Consider the following 20,130-nt stretch of genomic DNA (forward strand, 5'->3'; position numbering starts at 1 on the left):
AATATTGCTATCTGTGGTATGATTCTACAATGAAACAAACTGGATCAAAATAGATAAGACAGTCATGGTGAAAGCTGCCCAACAAGGTGAGGATGTAGTCTGAAAACTAAGAGGGGAAAAGGCAGATCGGCCAAGCACTTCAATATACAGAGCCAGCACTGTGCTCGAAAAGATTTTTAAAGAATACTTCCCGGTGGTTTTCAGCATTGAAACTTCGCGACAACATAGAAAATGAGGCATACAAGCGGGCAGGACACTATTATTTTTAAAACGATTTTTTTTTCCTTCGCAGTTATTTGGAGTTTTAAACCAGTGTTTCTTCTTCACACTGTCGGAACCTGATCGGCTAAGATCTCATTGCTCTCTGTATTGTTTTTTCAGATTTCCATGAGCCCTACGCTGTTGTTGTTCTTCTACAGAATGATCTAGTGGTGGTTGACCTCACAAGCCAAGGGTATGTAACGATGACAACCTTGTTACTGTTTTAGTCTACTTTATTGGTATCTTATTGCTGTTTTGGAATGTAAAGTTGTTGCTTAAGGTCATGTCATTACATGGCTTATATATCATTAGCAGAGTTGGCTTTAGAGCTGATTCCTAGCTTTGACCACACTCTTGGTGTAATAGGTATAGGATATCCTGCATTTGCCATTGTGGTCATAAGCTGCTCCGGGTAACATTCTTGAGGCTGCGTGATATGTGCATAAAGAACTACAAAAGCAAAGGGCAGGCCAGCTGCGGGTGTTGCTGAGCTGGTTGGCAATCCACACAACACAAGGCAATGACTCTATCCCCACTGGTAGCATTCTTTGGTTTTTTTTTTTTTTATTTGTTCTCTGCTCCAAGGCCAGCCATGTAGCTAACACCCTGAGGTTGGCAGCGTAAGCTTGATAATTTGCAGTTCAAGTGGTTAATAAACCTGAATACTAGGCCATAATGTGGAAAGTCCAGTAAGCTATCATTTGACTCAAATCTGAAGTGCACATCTCCACATACCACTGGTGTACACAAAAGAACCAATTAGCTATTGCTGCCTAAAATTGAGGTTTATTAATTTTAACTGCAAATTATCAAGGTTACGCTGTGAATCTCGATATGTATGTTTGCTGTATGGCTGGCCTTGGAGATCACGGTGCCATGGCTGTGGTTCTCATGCAATTGGGGAGCTTCTTCTTTCTTTTTTTTTCTACAGCACATTCAGCTGGTGGTGACATGTCCAACTGCAATCAATGTCTGCCTTGTCTGCATGTCTATTGCATAATACTTGGCCTTACTGTGTTTTATTTTTTCTTTGTTTAAGTTTTTAAAAAATTTATGCCACCTGATGTGGCCTTGTTGACTTTCCTTGTGTCACTAATTATGGCAATTATTTTAACGTGTGGTGCTTGAAAAGAAGTGGGAGGGTGTGCTTAGAAACTTCAGAAGGACAGAGTGCTCTCCAGGGCAAAGAAAATGCAGTCACGGGCAGCTGAAATTCAGGCAGAGAGGCAAGAATAACTTTGCGTGAAAGGCTGGCATGGCACAGAAATAACTGGAGAAGGCTATCTTTCAGTTAATATACATAATAGGGTTGTTTATGGTGATGGTATCGTGGGGAGCAAGCTAATTTACTTCTAATTGCCCAGATACAAATTTTGAGTGTTGATCATCCACATAATTAAGGATTGTTTCCTTGTCAGTTTTTGCTACATTAGAGGCTAATTGGATTGCACACTCTACAGCCTTTTGAATCCTGTATGAAAACTGCAAACCTTTCTTGTGAACGTAGACTAGATGTTTTGTTGCTAGTTTTGTCTTCAGTGAGTGACTGTCTACATGTTGCTGGTTGCAGCTACCCATGTTTCCAGAACCCTTACTCGATGGACCTGCATGAATCTCCTGTGACCTTTTGTACCTACCTGGCTGATTGTCCGACAGACCTCATTCCTGCTTTCTACTCGGTGGGAAGCAAGGCCAACAAGAGGGGCGGGTTCTCGGAAAAGGTGTGCACATTGCTGTGGCTCTGCAATTCTGGGCCTTGTTTTGACCGGCAGAGTTGGGCAGTATGGCATCTAGCCTCTCTCTTATGCTAATAAATATTTACTAAGATCCATTATCACAACATAGATCTTAACTCCTCTGTCCATAAAGAAGCACATTACAGGGAGACAGCCGTCAACTCTTGATAAGCTGCCAGAAGTACAAATATATTGTGATCTAAGAAGCTAACTAACTAATGGGGTATTCTAATTTGCAACATCGAGAAGCTTTCGCAAGATAAACCATCAGTCTAGTCAAAACTCAGGATCAGAATCTAATTCCCCTTTTAGGAAGCTCTCTTGAGTTTTTCATAGCGAGAAAACATGTCCTGGATCACTGACTGGAAATGCTGTAGCAAGACAGGGCCTCTAGTAGTACAAGACTACTGTATAACACTTAAAGTTGTGACAAAACATGTGCCAAATGGCTTTTGCAGGAGGGTTGTTCAGTGCTACAAAAGAGTGCGTATAGTACATTATTTCCTGTGGTGCTGTCAGACAGCTGTTAATGGGGTGTACACCTTCTCGGTGTGTTTTGAGAAATCATTGTCATTTTATTTTATTTTTCAGATTGATGTAAACATAAATTGAGTATTACCAGAGCTGTATCTTAATAACTTGCACAGATTCTTATTATGGTTATGGTGACTGCTGCTTAACAGTTCTTTTTGCAGTAAGTTTGATGGTGGCTGATTGTCACAACACTCCCATGCACGTTGTAATCCATGTTGTCCTTCTTTGTGCCGGTGTGCAGCGTTTCCACTAGGGGCGTAGCCAGGGTTAGTCAACCGCTATCCCTAACGGCAAGCAACGGTTGGGCTTGATGCAGTCTCTTCGCCAGAGACTTGTACCCCTTTCACAGTTTGGCACAGGTTACCGCTCACTACAAGTTAGCAGTGCCTTGGTCTCGTACACTAAGTTCAGGAAGACCTAGTATAAACAGTATTGTATTTGTGAAGCTTGTTGTTTTATGTTTATCAGACCTGAGTGGCAGCTTTTTCTTCTTGCATGACATGAAGATTTTTATACATTTCTGAAATTTCTTCTGCTAGAAGACAGACTGAAAATTTACCCTAGACAGTGAGCAATCATGGGCACAAGTGTTCAGGCTAGGTTGTCACAGACTATTGGTCGGTAACTTTAAGTTTTTGTTGTTATAAAGAGCCAAAATAGTAGCTGCTACATGAGACCTCTCTTTCATGTGCAGCTTATGTGCATTGAATACTGATTGCTGTTCATTGCACTTCACATTCTAACAGCCACAGGCTATAGCATCTGTGCTTAATTCCAGTGCAATTCAGCATGTTAAAAATGTGAATGGGTCAGGCAGGTTACAATGTGGCTTAAAAAAAAAAGTAGCTGCACAACTTAGCTTATGGCATTAACTCATGGCACTTGGAAAAGCTGAAGTGAGAAGCTTGTAATTCACAGCAGCCTCTGCTAAAGTGTTGAGGTGCTTGACTGCCTGTTCCTCTTTTTTCTTCTTCACAGGAGTGGCCAGTCAGTGGGGGTGAGTGGGGCACATCAACTGTCAGCTATCCCGAGGTGATCATCACTGGGTAGGCATTGATTTTACTTGCTTGAGTGGCTATTCCTTGCGGGTGGGATATGTCGGATATATCACATGGGCCTAGACCCATATCTCTGTGTTGCTGTATGCTTGCGTAGGCTCATGTATGGATGTACATGTCTATGTATGCCACATGTTAGCATTTGTCTCATGGGATGTACGCCAAGGTGTAGTACATGTCATTAGTTGAGGGACTTGCAGTAGAAACTGTACTGGTCTGCTGCTGTTGAGCGGCAAAGAATACTACAGAAGAGCAGCAGTTGTCTTTGCAGCTTTACTGGGGATGCTGCTTGTCTTTTTTCAGGCATGCTGATGGCTCCCTCAAGGTGTGGGACGCGTCTTCAGGTAGGAATTCTGCACTAGCGCAAGCCTAGTCATTCGTCACTTTATAGCATAATTGCCAGCACATGTGGGAAATTTTCTTGCATTCTGGGCTGGTGCTTTTGATGATTAGAAAGATTCATTCATGTTGTGATGGTATTACATGTAGCTAGGTTTCTATAGCTTGTGGGGATTCACAATCCCCTTTGTGAAAATGAGCTGTAAACGTAGTAGTTGTGGGCTAGTATATGTACCAGCTGCCTTTTTGTGTAGCCTATGCTACACCAATCTTCTTGATCACAAATTTATTGCATATTAATGTTTTTGTGTGAATACAATCGAATATGCCTATGTAATTGCCCATATTTTCGAGCATTTCAGGCTGGTGAATTATGGGTTTTTGATTGATGGTATTCTATGAGTACAGTGATAGCACATAGTTTATGGGCACAAAAGCTAGCTACTCATGTAATGAATAACATAAAAAGGTTTTGCATTGCAAATATGAACATGCTGACAGTCATGCTGTCTTACAAAATGTTCTTCTGAACATGTCTTAAAGCAAGGCTTTGGTTTAACACTTCAGTTCTTTTTTTTTGCTATGTTTTCATGCTTTTGCACACATTGGAAAATGCATACATCTTTGCACTGTATATAAACAATGTGTTAGAAGTTGGCATTGTGTGGTGGTATCGTTTCCCTTGCTTGTGTCATCCTATTTGTTGCCCCATGGCCGCTGTTGCACTCTCCACAGTGACGTTGCAAGTACTGTACCGCTTGAAGACTTCCAAGGTATTTGAAAAGCCCAAGAGCCGTGGCAGTCAGGAGGTGCCGGATGACGACCCCTTTGCTGTCGAGAAGGTGGCCTTCTGCGCCGAAAGCCGTCTGCTGGCGGTGGCTGGCTCCAGCTTCTACGTCATTGTGTTTGTCTTCAAGAAGCAGGAGGCATCGGTGGAAGTAGACGTGAGTTGCCATGCAAGCATGTTCTTCAGTTGCCCTTCATACTTCTTGCTTCCCTTAGCTCCAGACAGTTGACTTTCTCAAAGCAGGCCTGTGCTCAGTTTAATCTTATAAGGCTTTTGTTTTCTGCCAGTACTATCTGTACTAGTAGAAGGCAGCTCTCAAATTAGAGGAAATTGTTAAATAAGGGTAAGAAGCATGCCATGCTTCTGCAGAGGCATGATGTCTTTTCAGCCTAGCTGCAGAATGTTTATTATGAGAATTAAAAAAAGCAGAATTATGGTGTGTCCTGGCATATTTGAATACATGTACCCAGCTGTAATTGTTTGCCTAATATGTGGAGCTTACTGCATGTGGTCTTATTTTATTCTTTGTACAAGCAGTCCAACAAAAGGTCTAAAAGGTCTCCAAATGCCGTGCAGTGCAATTTTTAGTAAAGGCTTACAATTTTGCATTCACATGGTTGTTTCAAGTCTTAAATGTAGAGATTACAAAGTGTTGAGCCTTTTGGGGGATGGAACCATCGTTCATTAGCCGGTTTCGCTGCTTGCTTAGTCACATAATTACAAAACCAGTGCTCACTAGTAGCCTTGATGTGTTGAATGCATGAAACACATAATTTCACGCAGGTGCTTGAGACGCCAATCCTGTATGAAGTTGATGACGAAGGTGACTGTTCCCCTGAATGCGAGTACCAGCGCCAGTCGTCGCAGCAGGGTTCCTGCCCCAGTGCCTTGGAAGAGGGGTGTAAAAAGGTGGGTCATCGTTTTGCTTGTGTTACTTTAAGCCTTGCATTATTTCAATTGAGCACCACTGGATTGGACTGTATTAAGAGTGTTGTTTCTGGTTTGTACATTGAATGATTTTTGTGCCCTCATTTTGAACTTCAGGAAGCAATTAGTATTAGTTGATAAGCTTCTTAGCTGCTCGAACTAGCAACTGCTCGAAATTGCAGGCTAGTTGGTGCAGCATTTCTGAAAGTTGGTTTTAAGTGCAGAGCAACGGGGCACAAGGAATAGAGCAGAGAGCAAGGCACTACCGGTACGGTCTCTGGAATTCAGATTGCAGAACTTTCACATTCTGCACCCATAGCCAGGGGAGGGTCTGCAGCCACCAAACAGCGCTAGAACTTTGGCAGGGAGCCCCTTCTTGCATATACAGAATCCAAATTCTCTGGACTTGGAGGGCTCATTGGCAGTGGCGGAAACAAGTTGCGACGGTTTCAAAGAGTAGAGGAAAGGAATGCCTGTGGAACTAGAGACATAACTTGCAAGGATATTATTGCAGGCTAGATTGTGCAGTTCTTAAAGTTGGTTTTAAGAGCAGAGCAACTGGCACAGTGAACAGAATAGACCAAGAGTGGACACAAGGAGTAGAGTAGAGTAGAACTAGGATCGTGGAAGTAGAGAGTTAGGTTTACTAAAAAATATGCACGTCATACAGTCAAACCCGGATATATCGAACTCGAAGGGGATCGCGAAATAGTTCAATATATAGATAATTCGATATACAGAAATTGGCTTGAGACGCCACTTGCGATCGTGAAAAATGATACGGTATTTGTCGCGTAGTCAACCCACTCATAATGAACCCACTCCCCATTTTTGCCTCCGAGAATTTGAAAAAAAAAAAAGCAGCGTTCGGTGGTGCGTTTCTCTGTTTTGACCGTCGCATCCACAGCTCATTTATTGGCTGCGCAGCGATAACGCCACAACATGTTTATCTTTTAACTACACTTTTCATAGGTCCTGCGGTGGCAGGGAGCGAACTTGGCAGAGTGCCCGCATGATGGCTTGATTGCACAAGCCTGGTTCAATTTATCATGCCGCGCTTGGGGTGGGGTGGGCGTAGTCCACTGCTACAAAATCATTGCCAAGCGTCATAGCTGCAAATGCCATTTGGAGCGAACAGCGAACAATGCTAAAAGCCGGTGGCATGACCGCAGCCGACCGCATGCTTTCGTTGATTCATTGATGCAAGAATGAACGACTGTCACAAAAAAATAAATAAATAAATAAACTGCCTTTTCTTAACGGCCGCAGCCGCCATAGCTTACGCTGCGCTGCACGTTCAGCCCGACAAGAACAACTCTCGCAAAAGAAAAATAAATTGCCGCTTCTTAACCTTCGCAGCTGCCATAGCATACGTTCAGCCCGACGGCAAGAATAAACGTCTCTCGCAAAAAAGAAAACTGCCGTTTTTTTAGCGTCTGCGGCCACCGTAGCTTACGCGTGTTCAGCATGACGACAAGAGACGCTCATCGCACGCCAGCCGCCGCGCGCAGAGCATTCACAACACACACTGGAGAAGCGTCTGCCACGGGCTGAGCTAGCTTGTCCGCGCATGCGTAGTGCGTGCTGCTACGAACGAGACCGGGAAAGAGAGAGGAAGGGGAGAGATAAAGCTCAGGAGAGTGGGCACACCCAAACCAAACCAACCAAAGTAACCAAACCTTGCGCTTCGCTCTATCGCGTTTTTCCCCTCTCCCGAACACCACGGCTGCATTGTTTGCCTCTCGTTCCTTCACACACATGACTTTCAAACGTCACGTGCTAGCGTGGCAGCAATCACCGCAGATGCGCGCGCCTTTGTGGGAAGGGTGCGGCGCTGCTCTAGACCAGCCGTCGCCGAGCTGTGTCCTCTCATTCCCTCAGTGCGTGGCTTGAAAACATCATGCGGCAAATGGCTGAGGTGATGCGATTGTCTTTGGGGAATGCTTGGTGTGGAGTCCGATATAGCGAACGACCGGTGAAATTGAGTTCGATATATGACGCAGCTTTCCTATACTTTTACATGGGATTTTCAAGGGGATATTCTGCGAGTTCGATATAACCAAATTTCGAAATATCCGGGTTCGGTATATCCGGGTTCGACTGCCTAATGAAGCTTTCATTTCAAAATATCTAAAAACATAGAATGAAAAGGTGATTTTACTGGGACTATCCAGTCTACTCTAATGGCGAAGCTTGAGCATCCCCGTAAGAACTTCAAACCATATACAACTTAGCTCATTCGTAGAGAACATCCACCACATGGAGTTCATGTTATGATATTCTAAAAAGCTTATTATAGCCACAAATTTGCTTCCTCTGTGTGATGCAATTTGGCACACAGTAGCTCTTGTGCCGCTAGATGTGCCACTGCAGCCTCGTGTGTTTGATCCCTGCAGGCAGAGCACTACACCTCGCTGAACGTCAAGTCGGGCCCGCAGAAATGGGGCACAGGCTTCCAGCCTTCCCTGGTGTGCATGCTCCCATGGGTGCGGGGGGAGACGCCTGGACACATCACTTCTCTCAGTGTCAACTCTACGTACAATCTGTACGTCACACACACATTACTATGTGCTTCTTAAGAAGCGGGTGTGCAGGGTGTAGCGTGAATCTATAGACCATCGTTAATGTGGTTGCTTGACGTATCAGTGGTGTACATCACTGTAAAGTCCTGGTAAGGGGTGACTAGGCCATGCTGACTGGAGTTGGTTACGTGCCTCAAATCTTGCTTAACCTTTCCTAAGGGAATAAGGTGCAGTTCGATATGGTGCAGGTTTAGTTCAGTTTATTCATTTGTAATTGATGCACTTGGCTGGCAAATTTGGTTTCAAAACAACATTAGAAAGGTGGTTAACGAAAATTTAGCAGAGACACTTAAGGTTGCTTACGTGTGAGAATGCAGAAGCATTATGTTGCTTTATAAAGGGTTGAGCCATGCTTTGTACACACCTTACGTTACGTTACCTTGTCAAGCGCTGAGCATGTTATGGCCGACTAATCACTGCCAGGCCATGTCACCTGCCAGGCCATGTCACCTGCCAGCTGCCAACTTGCAGAGGCGCTTGTGAGGAGGACCTTGAATTATTCTAACAGGAGCAACATAGATAAAAAGCCCTGCTTTAATCAAGCCTCACAAACTTGCTTGCATGGCCTAGAAGTAGCGTATTTTACTCTGAATCCAAAGATTCCAATGGGTTCGATTCCAGGAGCGGCACTTAAATGTGAAATTAGCAGTGAAGTAAGGGGAGAGCGGCACGGGTGGGGGTACTTGCTCAGAATTTATTGGTAGTTCTTTCGCGTAAAAAAAGAGAAAATATCTAGGTATCAGTAGCTTGATAACAATAAAAAAGTGAGCACCCTGGCTCTTCAGCTTAATATTCACAATATATAAACAGATTCAGTGGCATTCTACAACATAATAAGGCTGCAGGGAGAAAGTGTCAAATTTTGGAAGTGGCATACTGTAAAGGATCACTAATTTGAACCCTGCTAATTTGGAAGTCTGACTGATTTCGACTGTCCCCAAATGCCCATTAAGTCTATGGCATTGCAGCCTCGGATTATTTGGATCCCCTGGGGCCATGTGTAGGTATGACCTGCTAGACAAATGATCGTACAAATTCACAGGGACAACTATTGTATGTTAGCAGTGTAATAACATTATACGTACTTGGTTATAGAGCTAAGGTTGCCTGATTAACACACCAACCAGTGAAAGCTGAAATAACAGCCTGCTGTCTACAGCCACGTTTACATAGCTGTAGGGGTGTGCAAATGTTGAATATGATGCGAATGTGATTGTTATTCGATTTGTGCGAAAACTGATAGTATTTTAAATTTTCGACCATGATTCGTAAATTACCGAATACACCGAAAAATGTTCAAGGTCACCAGCTTAACCGCATTGCACGCTTCGCCACAGTGCTCGACCGCATGGACTCTGCACTTGACGAAAAAAAGCATGTTTCTCACCTCCGTTCTATCTCGTTTGCTGACGATCATCGTGCATGTGTTCGTTAGATAAAATTACTGTGAGGCAAATAGTTTTTGCCAGTTTTCTCAGGCCAGTTATATCATTCAAGCTTTTGGTTGATTCGGACATTTTCTAGTCCCTTGAATGCCTAGGTATGGCCTGCTAGACAAATGATCGTACAAATTCACAGGGACAACTATTGTATGTTAGCAGTGTAATAACAATATACTTAGTTATAGAGCTAAGGTTGCCTGATTAACGCACCAACCAGTGAAAGCTGAAATAACAGCCTGCTGTCTACAGCCATGTTTACATAGCTGTAGGGGTGTGCAAATGTTGAACATGAATCGAATGTGATTGTTATTCGATTTGTGTGAAAACTGATATTTTAAATTTTCGACCATGATTCGTAAATTACCGAATACACCGAAAAATGTTCAAGGTCACCAGCTTAACCGCACTGCATGCTTCGCCACAGTGCTCGACCGCGTGGAATCTGCACTTGACGAAAAAAAGCATGTTTCTCACCTCCGTTCTATCTCGTTTGCAGACGATCATCGTGCATGTGTTCGTTAAATAAAATTACTGTGAGGCAAATAGTTTTTGCCAGTTTTCTCAGGCCAGTTATATCATTCAAGCTTTTGGTTAATTCGGACATTTTCTAGTTCCTTGAAGGTCGAATTAACGAGAGTTTACTATTCAGCAGCAATATGACAGCTGTACCTGGTTTCATGCAAGTCCTTCTTGTACAGGAAAATAGACAAAATTCCGTATATATAAAATTTATACTAGATTTTTCAGTAGGGATTTTCCGCACAATTCTAGTTTAACTTTACTTGCAAATACCACGTGAATTCTGGGATAAACAGGGCAGCCAATGTTTTTCAATGATCAGATGTTCAATATTCGAAGGCATTTTTTTCCGATATTAGATTTATATTAGGAAATTTTAGTGTTCACACACCGCTACGTATAAGTCAGCTGCTTTTACACTTCCTTCTCATTTCATTATTTGTAAGTGTTCATTCCTTTTTTTTTTTGCAGATTAGCCTATGGCAATGAATGTGGCCTGGTTGTTGTGGACCTTTGTACGAAGACCTGTGTGTTAAACCTTGGTACCCCCGATTTATATGGTGAGTGCCCATAATTGTAGCCTGATGTGGTGTCCTCTTGGCCAATGAGACGAAAAGTGCCCATAATTGTCGCCTGACGTGGTGTTCTCTTGGCCAATGAGACAAAAGACTGAAATTTTGCAGTTATGCTTGGTAACTGGACCAGGTTCTTGGCTTTGGTTTGCATGTGTTGTGCACATTGCAGTAGCCTTTCTAAGTCGTGTTCCTACTGCCCACAGGTTCGTCTGATCCCTACCAGAGAATTGCCCGATCACCCAAACGGAATGCAATACTGCCTTCTTGTGACAACAACTCTGCTGAACAGGAGCAGTGTCGTTCTCCTAGTGCCGACCAGGTCAGGTCTTCCTGGCATTGATTCTCCTAGCTCAGGCTGTGCTAGCTAGCCATTCCAACCAAGCATTAGAGTTCAGACGTGTTTCACACACCTGTAAGCATTTCACGAAAGATGCCTGCTTGGTTGCATATTTTATTTTTTGCATGCTTTTCCAGATTTTTGTAGTCAGGCTGCAATTAGTTGTTAAATAATTCTGGGAAGTACTTCTTTAAAGTTTAACTCCGCATCATTTCAAATGTTATGAAGGGCTCTAAATATATTTTTATATATGGTGCACATATAAAAAGCTGCACTACAGTCGCCAACCAATTTTTTGGACTCTGCAGTATGCCCGGGAAATGGTCCAAGTAATCGAAGAGTGAAAAATCTGTCAACATGAAAAAAAAAAAACCTTTTTTGCAAAAAATTAGCTTTAAGTATTGCTTGCTTCACAGATTCCCATGTTTTGCTTGTAAGCCGATTAATAGAGCTGTAGCATAACATGGTCCACTACCACAATCTGTTTCCTTGCTCACGGGCTGCCGTGGTGGGCTACCAAGAAATACATGCTGATTGACCCTGACATGGCAGGCGTGCACGCGGCTAGAAAGTATGCGACTCCCTCACGGTGATCTAATGGAGCCCCATGGAAGCAGATCACACTGTGCTATCTCTGATTAGACTATCTCAAAGTCATGCTTTCTTCTCGTCAGCACAACTTTATTTCAGACAATGTGACGCGGCTGCAAGTTATGCCACGACCGAATGTATGCACCGCATGAAGCAATAACATTGTGTTTCCATAGGCAACATTGATCATGAGGACCGCGATATGGAAGTTACGGGAAGAAAGCGCACGAGTGAGGGTCTCCTAATGTCCCCCTCTCCCTGCACCGCCGTGCGGGCAGTGGTGTCGTTAAAGCTGCGGTAGATGCTGTACCTTTACCGTTTTGAATACATTAGAATTCTGTCTGGCGTCTTTCACAGCCGCTAAGAACTGGTTGGTTGTGACAGCGATGCCCGCTTGCATCTGCATCACACCGAAAAACGATCTCCACAGTATCGCTAACTTTTGGTCTGAAAAATCCCTCCACAGAGTTCGAAATATCAGTTGCCAGTATGTACACGTTCATATAGGGTGCAATGATGGTTAGGGAACAAAGTCTGAAATATAGCGTGTGCAAATTATTGGAGTCTGAAAAATTGGTCGGCTGCTTTATTTTAGTTGTACAGTGTGTCCCATGAGACTTAACCCAACATTTTTTGAAGGCGTTACATTCTGGGTGACCTTAACCTTAACGCAGTACTGCCGACACTTGTCGAGCAAATAAGAAGTGCTTTTTCAAGGGGGTCTGTGGAGTCGACAAACATACCTAGCAATAAACATTTTGGTATAAACATTTTGGTTAAATGTCAACAAGTTGAAATAAAAAAATAAGAATGTCTGACAGAAAACCGCAAAGGCACAGTTGCCAACAGGATAATTTCATTATGTATACCTTTGCTGCTCTCTAAACAAAGCATACAAAATTTGTAATGTAGTCAAACTATGGTGAATGGACCAGAAAATTTGTTTGCTTTATCAGCAGCTGTAACAAAAGTGCCCTTAAAGAACGGTACTGAAGCATACTAGGTGTGTCCGCATATGTTAGATGAAAACAAACAATGATTGCCATCCTTGGACAGAATAACTGTAAATAATAGATTTAAGTTGATGACATATCGTGAAACCAGTTCATGTTATTGTACTTGAAAATGCACTGGACTCGTTTACTTCTTTTTTGTCTCATTTTTTGCACTGTGCCCTAGAATGGTTGGTATTTTTTTTTTTCTAATTTTTGCAGTCCACCTAGCTCAGGGTGCTTTGAAAGTGTCCAGCAGGGTAGACTCTTTATCATGCTGTGCCTTCAGCAGCAGCACAGCTGTTACCCATTATGCCTTGTGCTGTAGGCGAGACTTGGAAGTATTCAGAGACTTGGAATGAGAGCAGTTAGGGACAAGGATAGATGGAGAATACCTCAGTAATCTGCGATTTGCTGATGACATTGCCTTGCTAAGTAACTCGGGGGATGAACTGCAAATAATGATTGATGACCTAGAGAGGAAAAGTAGAAAGGTAGGCTTGAAAATCAATATGCAGAAGACTAAGGTAATGTTCAACAGCCAAGGGAAGGAACAGCAGTTTACATTAGGTAGCGAAATACTGGAAATAGTAGGCGAATATGTCTACTTAGGACAGGTAGTAACCGCAGATCTGGACCATGAAAAGGAAATAACAAGAAGAATAAGATTGGGATGGAGCGCATTTGGCAAGCACTCTCAGATTATGACTAGCAGCTTACCGATATCGCTCAAGAGGAAAGTATACAACAGTTTCATCTTACCTGTACTCACCTATGGGGCTGAAACATGGAGGCTAACCAAAAGGGTTCTACTTAAGTTGAGGACAACTCAGAGGGTTATGGAACGAAAAATGGTAGGGATAACATAAATAACTCAAGTTATTGACATTCTAGTGGAAATTAAGAAGAAATGGGCATGGGCAGGACATTTGGTGCGAAGAGAAGATAACCGATGGTTGCTTAGGGTAACAAACTGGATTCCAAGGGAAGGAAAGCATAGCAGGGGGCGGCAGAAAGTTAGGTGGGCGGACGAGGTTAAGAAGTTCGCAGGGGTCAAGTGGATGCAGCTAGCACAAAACCGAGTTAAGTGGAGAAATATGGGAGAGGCCTTCGCCCTGCAGTGGGTATAGTCAGGCTGATGATGATGATGATGATGATGTAGGCGATGCACGTAACGTCAGTGTTTGGCCATCTCTGCGCCACGATAACGCATTGCGACAACCGTATCAGTTGAAAATGTGGCACCAGACTTTTAGGCTCGCGTACTTGGTGCATACAGGTCTTTTAGTCTGTGGGAGGCACATCACGGGATGTGATGCATGTGCGGCGCTGAGATTTGACACATCACATATCCAGCAGCCCAGGTCCTAGCTTTTTTCACGCCGGCGAGAAAGGCGTGCATCTGCTAGACAGGTCTTTTGTGATTCTCTGCAATAATATGCAGAAGCGGTCTTGTAACGCTGCACTTCCTTGTGCAGAAACATGTTGCATATTGTTTTTCCTTGACAGTGCTGTGTGGGCACCTGTGAGTGCCGTTGCATAGGGTGGCCATAGTTCGCAGGTGCTGTGAAATTTCATCTTAGCCAAAGGGTGTACAATAGTTCATCTTAAATGGATTTTTTTATACCAAGTTTCACGGAAAACCAACAGGTAGTCTCACTCTTGTTCATCTTATCCAAGAATTCAGCTTAACAGAGTTCATCTAAACGGTTGTCTACTGTATTGTTATTTTAACAAGTAAACTGTTATTTGTATTAGACAAGACATTGTCAGTACTGCTTCACTATCTTCTATACAAATTTGTTAGCTTTCTTTGGAAAAAAAAGAAAAGGTTGATCAAGAGACTTGGGGCACCCTGTATGTGAGTGCAGTGCATTGTAGTATTCTCTGCATGCAATTGCAACTCTACATTGGGCGCTTCTTCCACAATCTGCAAAATGGCTTTCATACGCTGCCTCACTGTCCATAATGCTGAAGGCACAGCCTGTAACTGCTGTTCATTGGATTCTAAGTTGGTGCTCTTTCTTATGGTATTCTGATTTTGTGTATGCATATATTAAGTATTGCGATTTTATAATTTTATGAATGCTCGCAATTGCCCAAATTGCTGTGTTGGTATTTCAGCGCAAAACCTGGAGGCTTTTTAATCCTTTCGCTGTCTGGCGTTTCTGGCCGTGACTCACCCCCAGTGTCGGCTTTGTTTTAGGGAACGAGTATATCAGGAAACGAGCGTAGTGATTTATTTTTAATTATGACTGCTACACAAATAACATAGTCAATGGAATATGCACATTTCAGTGTTCTGCAGGTGTTTTTAATTAACATCATCATTATTATAAGCCTAATTATAAATGAGGTAAATGAGGATATTATAAGAAAAAACTGTTTGATACTTCTTGAGAGTCTGAATCAGAGCTCGGCTCGTATTTATAATCAAGAGTCATCGCTCTAGTTCGCAGCCGAAGGTCCCGCGCGGCCAGCCACCCAAAAGTAACCGCACGCACGAGGGCGCACTTTCGGGGGCCCGCACAGCGGAGAGAAATGGCACGTGAAATCAAGATGACTGAGGCAGATGGAAAGAGACTAAAACAACCTCCTTTGCTGCTGCTAACTGCAAGCAAGGGCGTGGCGAGAGAGAGCAAATGCAGCAATCGAGTCATGTATTGAGCTATTGGAGAGGCAACGGCGTGCACCCCTGAACTTGATGAGTCGTAGGCTCGTAGCAGACACGCCAACAAAATAAAAACCTGCAAACCTGCGGCAGATGGCAGAACAACCCTTGAACCTGTAACTGCATGCACGCGCCGCAAAATGCGCGCAGCGCGATAGAGTAGCGAGCGCAGAGTGACCGTGCGCCCCAGCAAAGGAGGTGGCGGGAGTGGGCGCGGTCGCTTCATACTCTGCAGTATATACGTACCAACACAACACGGGGCGAAAATATAAACTTGTAGAAAGATTTGACCGATGGCGCAGCCTGTCCAAACGCTTCAGCTTCGCGTTCAGGTGCGAAGTTTTGAACTCGCGATAGAGAACGTACCGGTATGTCACTGTAGGGGGGAAGCGCGAATATGTGCCAGTACATTCGTGACAGCGAAAGGGTTGAGAATCAGGGCTGCAAACTAAAGCATCAGTGAGAGCAGCCAGGTGGTATTATGTAGTGACTCCTTACTCACAGTAGCTAGAGGTTCTATTTGTGTGGATATTGCCATTTAGGTGTTTTTTTTTTTTTTGCTGGGTGCATGGGTGATAAATTTATGGCTAAGGCAAACGTTGCTGTAGTGCGACAAGCGAAGACGGTCACGTGTGGAAGCCAGCTTGTAGTGGTTTATGGAAGATCCTTGCTTTTCTGCAACAATTGCTTTTTGTTGTTTTTGGCAAGCATTTGCTATGAGATTGTGTAGCTCTTTCTTAAAGCCTTTTTCTAGGTTTCTGAACTTTGCTGCATAACTGTGGTGTTTGGCATATGTAACATTCATTTGTAATATTGTGTATATTCTTGACAGGAATGTCTAGAAGAATAGGAGATAAATTTTTTTAGAGCATTACAGCATAAGTGTCTGCTGTGGCAAAGGTGTTCAGCTTTGCACAAAACCATATAACTTATCATGCTCTAGTTCAAGTGCTGCCAATGGGCTCTTTTGGTTAATATTTTTGACTAGGAATACTTAAACATCGGGCATTATTCCTCTGGGCATTCCTTGTTTAGGAGACCTTGATGCAATTCTCGGCATGATGATGCAAACACATGACACTGAGTTTGTGGACACAAGCAATAAATGCTTCACATGATGTTTAAAAAAATTGCCACATGAATCAAATGCTCTCATTTCTCCCACTTCAAGCAATGTTTCATAAGATTTGCACATCTTGCCATTGTCTTCCAGTGCAACCCATAGCCAGCCAACCATGGCGCACAAATATAGTGCCTTTGGTAAATGACTAAAAGACCTGTTTCTTTTCTGTGTCTACTGACTTGATATTCTCGTGGGCCTTGGATTTAACATTTACTCAAAGTACCACTTCACCCATAAGATTAGCAATTGCATATTTTGTATAATGAGGCTTTTGCAGAAATACATCAAGGTCTCCTTTTTGTAGCAAGGCCGTTGTCAGGCATGCATTTGTGGAGGTTCTGAAAGCAAAGCATGACACTCTGCTTTTCAAGCTTGCGTGCTGTACCTGTGTATCCTCAACAACTACACCCTGCGGCTGGTCACCACACATGCTTTTGTGAAAGCAATCTCTTAAGGGGACACTAAACACAAGCTGTTTGTTAGCTTTCCTAGAGTTGAGTGTGGGGCCGGCAGTCTACATTACCTTCTTGTAGTGCACATATAGGCACAGTTGGATGCATCTTACAGGAAAGGAAGTGCATGTTCAATAAAGCTGCTTGTACTTCCCAAACTCCCTAAGAGTAGTGATACCAGTACAGAAACTCGTTCAAGCAAGTGGACTTCATTCTAATGCTGGACCTCTCATCTGTATTGCTTAATTTGGCCATGAAGGCCTAGCCGGTGGTGTGGGCTGCTGTTAAGGCACCAACATAGCCAACATCACAAATGGGATATGCAGTCTGAGTGGGTCACGCAAGAGCATATAATTATGTCTTAGCAAAAGTACAAGCTTGGATTGGAAATTTTGGCTGCATATTTGTGAGACACTGCCAGTATGACCAGCTAGCCTCAGAGCTTTCTAAGTGGCAATGTAGACTCTCAAGCATTTCATGATGTGGCCTGCAAAGTACCACGTGCCCAAGGGAAGTCATAAGCTCTCAAGCATGGCTTTATGGTTTAGTAATGTTTCATGTAGCTTACAGGTTAACTTACAGCCATGACTGCTGTTTCGTTTAGCGTCCCTTAAAGTTTGTAATTGTGCTGTTACACCACAAGCTGGTGCATGCAGAACCTCTGGCGGAGCAAGTGCACGGCTCTCATTGTTGCTCCTTCTGTGAAATGTTGCCTTCCTTCCCAACATCTCTGCCTGCTGTATTTATCCAATCTGGCTGCCCTTGCTTGCATGAAGTATTGTGTTTATGTGGTGTTCACCCATACTCTTCTGAAGTCTTTTTTAAGGTCTGAGAAGAGGATTTGTGAACCTGTGTTTTACAGTATTGAGGAAGAAGGGTTATTCAGTTAAATCGAGCTAGAAGCAAAAACAAAGAAGACAAATGGAATAGTGAAAACACTTTTGCCCTTTTTTGCTATAAGTTGGTTAGTCATTGTCTGCAAGCGCCAGAAATAGCTTGTATGAGGAGGTACGACTGCTGTATTCTGAGCATAGTCCTTTATTCAGCCATTTTCTCGCTATTTTTGTAGGGCTGGGGGGTTATGCTCAAAACGTCAGGCTAGTGCTATGTTTCATACAAATAGTATCCTCAATCCCTTTTTTTTTTTTTTAAGAATTCATTATTTATGGCCTGCAGTAGATATTTACTGTACTGTTTCTTTGTAGGTTGCATAATGTTTTAGCCTTTATCATGTACAAAATTTGTTTTGTTTTTTCTGTTGGTACTTTTCTGGAGTTTTGCTAGAAACCCTTGCTACCAACATCTTTATATATAAAACAAGATGCTGCAGGGGTCGTCTATCAGTTTACTCATATACATCTCATAAAAGTAACTTTTGACTGCTTCCAGGTGCCCCAAAAAGGCTTTAGAAATTTGTACTCGTACTATTAATCTAGGAAATGTGGCCTTAGGATTGTTTGCTGCATTAATGTCAAAGAAAATTATTTTTTCAATTTGCACCTGTTTGTACATAGCTTGCAAATTGAAAGGCTGAGGAAAGGTTCCTGTCAGTGTACAAAATGCCTTTGTGATTTTAATTGAAATGAACAGTTAGTTTCTGTACAAACAAAGCATGTGAAATCTATGCTTTGTGCAAGTAAGCGGTAGTGCGCGTTGTACATGCAGGCTAGCATTCAGAATATGCATCTGAATTTCCTTGAGAACTTTGGTAGCATACTAAAATTTGTGCTTTGTGATCTAGCAGTTATAAAGAAATCTTCATTCCTTTATGAATTTTGATCATGCAATTCCGTATAGTTGTTTGCAAGCTGCACAGGCGATGGCTAGGGGCTTAATGCAAAGCCTGCAGAGCTTCAGTACAAATTGTGCTACATACTTACACTTTCTGTTCTCACTTGCATAGTGCCTGCGGGGCCATACTCAACCTTGGTTTTCTTTCTATCGAGCTTATGCCAGCTACACACACTGTCGCTACTCTTTCCCTTGTGCTGTGGCCCACAGTGGAGGTTTCGTGAGCGCCTCGCCTTGCTGCCATCTCTTGCGTGCTCCATGTGCCTTATTTCTTTTTTTTTTTCCCCTCCACCCCTTTGCCTTGCCATCACCTCATGCCCTGTCATCTCTTGTCACTTCACCCTCACTTTACCATAACCACCAACACCACCACTACCACCACTGGTTCCTGACCGTACCGTGCTAATTGTGCCCTCCTGTTTTGGCTGGAAGCAGAGGTCTATAGGTAGGTGGCACCTGCTTTCAGAACCTTGGAACAAAAAGGGCAAATTCGTGTAAAGCCCATGTGGTAGGCGAGGCAGCTCAAGGTTCTGCACCTCTGCAACAAGGCATGTGAGAGCAAAAAACTTGCTTCAGGACACGGGCGCATTGGCTCATTCTGTTGCATTAGGTGCAAGTCAATTATGCTTATTTCATCATTTTCAGTGCCAATACTCAGAGTTATCAACATCAGAATAAGTGAAATACCGAACTGCTGCTTACCTTCTTACTCAGGGCATGCTCTGGACAAAATGCGTTAACAGTGTTGTAACATCTGATTTCACTTAAAGGTGAGCCTATCTGCAGCAGTGACAGGCTCTTCTGCGCTCAGTTCTTCAGCAATGCGTGCATAGTATCAACGACCAAGGCTGCATTGGCTGTTTTGACCAGTTCAAACCATGGCTTGCAGTGACATATGCGGCCAGCTTGTGAAAGTTGTTTGACAGATGTCTGGGTGTGTTCTGGACCAGTCGTTGCACTGACATGCCTTGGCCGGGAAAATGTTGTCGTATGGGTGGGCTAATGTGTACTTGCTGACTGTTGACCTTTGTCCTCCTCCTCCCTCAGATTAACGGTCTTTGCAATAGTGGCACGGTCGCAGCCCAGCCATCTCAGTCTAAGCGGCAAGCAGACACCCGTCGCAATAAGTCACGCAAACTTCAGAAACTTCCCAACTTGGTTTCCACAGAGGAACCACCCAGTTTCAACACTATACCAGGTGGCTGATGCGCTCGCCTCCTTCTCCATCTCTGTTGCACCTTTGGTGAAGTTCATGTGTTCACATAGTGCAGGTTTGGGGTTGTCCAAGTGCACAGCTTCCCGTATGTAGTTCAGTTCCAGTGCACCTTATGCGTGTTGCCATATGCTTATCGTTTTTGCAGATTTGTGATGCTCTGCTGCCATAGGCAGCAGTGATCATATAGGCTTGCCTCA

General features: G+C 43.3%; 1 protein-coding gene across 3 annotated transcripts in view; it reads left to right on the forward strand.

Moving 5' to 3' along the window:
* Tomosyn (syntaxin-binding protein tomosyn) overlaps positions 1-20,130 on the forward strand; it is a 59,944-nt gene that overhangs the window by 25,250 nt on the left and 14,564 nt on the right. For all 3 annotated transcript variants that reach the window (XR_014700039.1, XM_084575673.1, XM_084575735.1), the window contains exons 11-20: positions 382-454; positions 1,832-1,982; positions 3,510-3,577; positions 3,893-3,933; positions 4,664-4,872; positions 5,499-5,624; positions 8,039-8,187; positions 10,657-10,745; positions 10,964-11,079; positions 19,765-19,915. Coding sequence is in view for 2 of the 3 variants with exons in the window: in XM_084575673.1 (XP_084431799.1) it covers positions 382-454; positions 1,832-1,982; positions 3,510-3,577; positions 3,893-3,933; positions 4,664-4,872; positions 5,499-5,624; positions 8,039-8,187; positions 10,657-10,745; positions 10,964-11,079; positions 19,765-19,915 (1,173 nt within the window). In the remaining variant the exon portion in view is untranslated. The remainder of the gene's footprint in view (positions 1-381; positions 455-1,831; positions 1,983-3,509; positions 3,578-3,892; positions 3,934-4,663; positions 4,873-5,498; positions 5,625-8,038; positions 8,188-10,656; positions 10,746-10,963; positions 11,080-19,764; positions 19,916-20,130) is intronic.

This window comes from Amblyomma maculatum, chromosome 1, assembly GCF_055883805.1.
Source record: "Amblyomma maculatum isolate TAMU_Amacu chromosome 1, ASM5588380v1, whole genome shotgun sequence".
NCBI classification, from domain to species: domain Eukaryota; kingdom Metazoa; phylum Arthropoda; class Arachnida; order Ixodida; family Ixodidae; genus Amblyomma; species Amblyomma maculatum.